This window comes from Papaver somniferum, unplaced genomic scaffold (assembly GCF_003573695.1).
Source record: "Papaver somniferum cultivar HN1 unplaced genomic scaffold, ASM357369v1 unplaced-scaffold_43, whole genome shotgun sequence".
NCBI classification, from domain to species: Eukaryota; Viridiplantae; Streptophyta; class Magnoliopsida; order Ranunculales; family Papaveraceae; genus Papaver; species Papaver somniferum.
This window is the reverse complement of record NW_020646860.1, coordinates 124,375-130,374: the sequence shown is the minus strand read 5'-3', so window position 1 is coordinate 130,374 and position 6,000 is coordinate 124,375. Positions and strand designations below refer to the sequence as shown.

At 36.2% G+C, this 6,000-nt stretch overlaps 1 protein-coding gene and 1 long non-coding RNA gene across 2 annotated transcripts; both read left to right on the top strand.

The window, feature by feature from the left end:
- Window positions 1–589: 589 nt before the first annotated feature.
- On the top strand, window positions 590–3,402 carry LOC113342510. Its single transcript, XR_003356704.1, has 3 exons — window positions 590–720; window positions 2,388–2,624; window positions 3,082–3,402. It is a non-coding gene; the product is annotated as an uncharacterized LOC113342510 (long non-coding RNA).
- Window positions 3,403–4,848: 1,446 nt separating this feature from the next.
- LOC113342535 (pre-mRNA-splicing factor 38B-like) lies at window positions 4,849–5,598 on the top strand. The gene has a single exon (XM_026587049.1). The coding sequence runs from the start codon at window positions 4,849–4,851 to the stop codon at window positions 5,596–5,598; it is 750 nt and encodes a 249-aa protein (XP_026442834.1).
- The last annotated feature ends 402 nt before the right edge of the window (window positions 5,599–6,000 follow it).

Here is a 6,000-nt window from a genome sequence, read left to right as displayed (position 1 = left end):
GAAAGGGAGATGACATCTATTAAGAAGCTGAAGAATAATCGCCATCATCTGATAATCATTTCATAATGGCCATCATCTGATAATCATTTCATCATGTTGGGAACAACATTTTTTGTTACTGAGACTTGAGAAATCCGTATGATTTGAAAAGAAAGATTTTGAACCAAATTTGGTTGTGAGACCAAAATACACAAAAGCTCTACTCTTTTGAGAGATTTGTTGTGAGACCAAAATACACTAAAAACTCCTTCAAACTCCCCAAAGAAACCAACTCCCTAATATTGTAGGGTTTTATGACTAACAGAGAGTTCAAGAGCTTTTTTTAAACTCCCCAGCAACTAACATGTGTTTTCTAGGGAGTTTAGGAGACTCCTCTAAACTCCCCCACGACTAACGGGGATTTGGAGAGACTCTATCAAACTCCCTCAGGACTAACAGGAGAAAACCCAAATACATTAAAATCTCTCGAACTCTCCTTCGACTAACCCCTGTAAATTTCCCTCGCTGATTTTCCTATTACAACTATGCAACAGAGGGTATAATATGAACTTGACGTAACTACAGAAAACGAGTTTCGTTTTCTCTTTCGTTTTTTGTCTCAACTCTTCTCTTTTCGTCTGAAACACCTCCACCATGAAAAACATTTCTGAAACACATCCAACATGAAAGAATAACAAAGGGTACGGAAAATCTGAGGCTTAGCATAAGATTTCAATCCAGGTTAGTCGATTTTTAATCGTACTCTTCTTTAATTTGATTTTCAACTTATAATTTTGACCTAAGTTTTAGTCAAATTCCTAACGATAATCTAAATTAATTTAAATTTGGGAATTCTGTCACATATTTTCAAATTACATAAATTGGGTACCAAAATTGAAATTCAGGTTACTCAACTGCTTTTTGTGATTCTTAATTTCGGTTTCCCTTCTCAGTAAGTTTCAAATCACATAAACTGAATTGTATTTGTGCATTTTACTTCTAAAATTTGGGGTTTTATTTAGATGGGTTCATCTTTAGGAATGGGTAATGAATTAATGGGTTTGTTGTAGTTGTAGTTGTAGTTGTGAAATTATGATTTGTGGACGGTTAAAGGTGACTGATATGGAGAAGATGTTATGACAGGGATTGGATGAATAAGTTAGGTAAGAGTATGAACTGTGCAGGCAAATGGATAATGGAGTTGTGATTGTAGGTGGTGGTAGTCTGAGATAATGCTGTGTTGTAGGGAGGCTACAGCTAGAGGTTAATGGAGTTAACTGTGAGTGATTGTGATGATTGAGATTGATGCTACTATGGATCTTAAGAGGCTTTGTAAATTTGTGAGCTTCAGTTTCTCTTTAGATTTTTGGTTCAAGCTATACATCTTTGATATTGCGGATTATTAAAAAAAGCAGCATTGGTTTTTGGTTTTATAGTGTACTGCAAACTAGGTCAACAAATATAGATGTCTGTGTTCTTGGATGATAGGCTGATTGGTTATAGGAGCGACTGTAAAAATGGCAAAAATGCATCGTGAAACGAGAAACAGCGGTGCTCTATAACTAATACTATGAGAAAGAGAACCATTTTCATCAGCAAATATGATTAATGGAATTTGAAGTTGTTTCAATGATAATGGGATTTTTTCGCTTTCAAAGTAGATAACGCTTATGCTTTGCTAGCAGTTACAGCCCAGCAGCCGCATCTAACCTTTCATATATTTTATCTCTAGTAGGAAGTTCTCTAAGGATTATGGGTAAATCTAAGTGTTTTTGTAGCATTAGAGGACTGGAAGATCATGGTTTAGGACATATTCTATTTAGTTTAGCTTTTGGAAGTGATTAATTTTACATTTTACAGTGTGTTGGTTTTGTATGAATATGCTTGACATTTTATACAAAAATGCTTGACATTTTAGCCTCAGAACTTGAATTTTAAATCCTCATGCAATCCGTCCTATCCTAATAGGGTTAACGAAAAAGATAACAATAAATCCACCAATATCATAGTGCTTAGTTTGCTCACATATCCTTTGCCATAAATCTTCGTGGGTGCTCACAATTATAAAATACTTGAATGGAATTATGAATCTTCAAATAATTGATCATTATAGGTGGTCTTTGGTTGCATAATGACACATTGAAGTCGTAATTCATTTAAAAAGCTCCGTTCTTGCTAAAGAAAAAAATTGTATCATACTGTTTCTTTGATTTTAATCTAATTCCCATTTTTGTACTATAATGCTTCGTTGATTTTCAACTAATCCTTAATGTGGGATGTGAACCTGGCACTTTTACTTAAAAAATTATTCATCGTTTAAAGCGCGGATACTTAAATGGTGACTGTTAATTCCCTCTTGCTTTTCCATACTGCAGAATAAAAATCTGAATATTTCATCGTTCTCGCAGGCTTCATCAGCTCCCATTTATCTTTCTGGTGCAGTGAAAACCTATCAAAGAACTGGGGCTCGGAGTTGGGATATGTAGTGCTTTTTTTCTTTGGTCTCATATGAGCTTAACAAAGTCGATGTGAAAATTGTTGTATTTATATATGTTATCGCGATCTCAAAAAGCATGTGTTACAGTGTTTTAGTATTGCATATTACATTTTGTATTATGCTTCAAGACTGTAGCATATATTGTCAGGTACAAATACAGATATCATGGGTCATAGTAACTTTTGTGGATTACTTTTTGGTTTGTCATGTGGAAATGTAGAGGAGGTGGGCTTAACCTGTTTCTCTAACATTGTTAATTTTTATCGACCGAGACAGGGGTTCATACTGTGTAAGCATTTTGTTGTTGTTTTTGGGTGTAGTAACATTCTTGGTTTACTGACATGATAAGTGTCAGAATAGTAAATAACGACATTTTCTTGAGCATGTTTGAATATCGGACCTGCTTCTTATATTCAGGAAACTCATCCAATAGCATAGGGTTCTATGAATACGAGAAGTGTGGCCAAGATTTGGATTTAGAGTGCTTTTCTTAATTGGTCTCATATGAGCTTATCAAGTCTTGTTGCACAAAGCATTGTATTCATTATTTTAAGTTCAGGAACCATGTACAACACTGTTTTAACAGTACAATGTTTTAATTCCAGGAAGCTACTAATATTAACGACAAGTTCGCGGGTCGTTTGGTGTAGTACTGGGCTTCTCATGCTGGAAAACAGCACACGCTCCATTTTTATACATTGGACCTTCATTTATTGTAAGGGAGTAGCTTAATGTATCGAAACTGAAATTAGTGACATCTACTGCAATGCATTATTGTAAATGGTATTCTGAATTTAGGTTATACAGTACTAGCTACTAAGCTACTTAATATTTTGTCGAATGTAATTCTGTTGGAAACTATCAATAGTTGTATTAAGCTAGGTGTGTATCCATGGTGTCAGAAAATGTCAATAAGTTCTATTTTATTCGGAACGGAACTGCAGGCGCATGGCGCGTGCATCTTATACTAGTTGAAAATATAAAAAAAAAGTGGTCCAACTGTTTTCTCTTTCCAATAAATGTTTAAAGAACACGTTATAATGTAGGAAAAAACGTGTTTAGATATAAGTCGACTGATCGTGATCGTATTTTTGCTGTTTTAATGGTTTGCCGAAAAGCCATTTTATCGGAAAGAATTTGGACATACAGCATTTCAGATTATAACAGTCTCCTCATTTTCTATTTAACAGGTGCGTTATGCAGGTTCTCAGTCACTAGACTCGCAACGCGTAATCATAATTGGTCTAAACCATTATAAACGTTGTAACTGGTGGTTGTAGTGGATCAATCAAAAAATTTATACTAGTGAAATACAGTATATTTAGCAAACTTTTGTTAAAATTAATGGAATCATAAGAAAATGAGTGTAAACGAGATCAAAAGGGTGGTGATTTTATTCAAACGGATCAACAGACATGATACATGTATTTGCAAATTTGCAAGTGGCCATGGCCTTTATTTTGGAATGAAAGACACACTTATACGGTCGTCGATACAGGCATACTACAATCCTAATTAAGTAAACGCGCAACTGAAAATGTAGGGGTTAAATATCGCATACATATACATCGCAGTATTAATATAAGGGGGCAAACCTATTCGCACGTAGCATATTCTGGATGACGAAGCTGATGACGTCATAAGGTCACGAATAAAGTATGGAATCTGTACGAAGTTAAAGAATACGTGAGAGAAGGGTCAATATACGGGTGCGAATACATCGCACGCCAGATCCGAAAATAGGGGCTTTATTAGCTGTCCTCCACTATGTAAAATTGCTATATATAGGACCAACCACCCTTGTGTAAGGGAGAGTTCTTTTTAAGAGTTGAGATAGAACTTTAAGGGAAAGAAAGGGATTTGCTCCACAAGTTAGGGTTTCATCTTTTTCTTGAATTGATTTCTAAACTTAATAAAATTTTTATAAGTGTTCTTCATGATGATTTCCTAGTTTGTTATATAGATTATCTAGGGAGTGTAGTAGTGAGATTTTTTGCTACTACATTGGCGCTAGAATACAGCTCGGGGAAGAGATTACACCTGTTTGTGAAAGTCTTAAACTGATTTTTCGAAGATTTCTTATATTCTTGTTTTTGTGAAAGATTTTTGATTGTTTTCGCTGAGTTTCGGTTTACAAAACAAATAAGTTTATAAGTTCGTTCTTGAGCATTTGCTGATTTCAAACCTATGGAGTAATCCTAAGGATTATATTTTTCAAAGATTTCTTGTTGTTCTTGTTTTCGTGAAAGATTTCGATTGTTTTCCCGGAATTCCCACATTTGATTTCAATCATTCAAAACACAGTTTTCATTTAGGAAGGAAGTTTTGGTTTGCATAAATTTGCGAGAAAAGTGCTATTTCAGGAACACAAAATGGTGAGACAAGCATCTGCAGGAGAAAATGCAACACCGATTAGGAGGAGTAGAAGAATTGCAGGCAGAAGAAGAGGCGAAATCGCAGAGACATTAAGAATGGGAGAGAGGAACAACAGATCTCAACCGATTAGATCTCAGATCCAGCAGGAACCAAGGGAGAACGATCAACGAAATTATGATGAAATAAGTGTTCACACTACGAATACAGATACTGTAGAAGAAAATGAAGAGATGACGCATGAAGAAGGAGAAGTAGGAGAAATTGAAGAAAACATGACCATTGGAGAACTAAGGCAGCGATTGGCAGACGAAAGAAGAAGAAAAGAGGAACTACGTGCGAACTTGACGCGACAAAATGATGAACTAAGAGAGAAAAATCAACGATTACAAGAGAAAAGGTCACGGTCACGATCCAGAATAACACGTGTGAGCTCGAGATCGAGAATAAGCAGGAGCACCTCTAGGAGAAGTAGATCGGAACACAAAGATAATACACAAGTGCAATTTGTGGATAACGATCCGGATGACACTTTTCAGGTGAACGAAAACTCGCAGGAGGAGAGTGAACGCAATCAATTAGAAGATCGATACGTACAGGTAGGAAAGAATGAACCAAGGAGAGGACGTCGCAGAGAAGGTAGATTGGAGCGAAATGGAGAATACAACCGCATGCATGATGAAGAACAACGAGAGAATGATGCAGAACATGCAAGGATGATACTTCATGGAAGAGAGATGCTGAGATAGCAAAACGAGAGGGATAGAGCTGCACAGGAAAGCGCAAGAAATGAAAGGGAAAGGCGAAGAGAAAGAAGAGACGATGAAGAACGACAAGAACTAGAAGAAGCCATACGACAAAGCAGGCACGAAAACAGATTGAGGCAAGCCCGATTGAAAAGACCTAAGCAACAACAAGAAGACATATTCCCAAACGGTGAAATTTTAGGAGAAAAGCAGAGTTAAGAGAGTTAGTAACAAAAGGGAAAGATGGGGGAAGGAGACAGCTAGAAGAAGAAGCAAGGACACTCTTCGCATGGCGTATACAATTAGTAACGATACCAATAAAGTGTACCTACCTACGTTTCCTAGCATCTTTGATGGATCCACATGCGTGATCCAACATATAAAGACACACAACTTAGCTTTGCT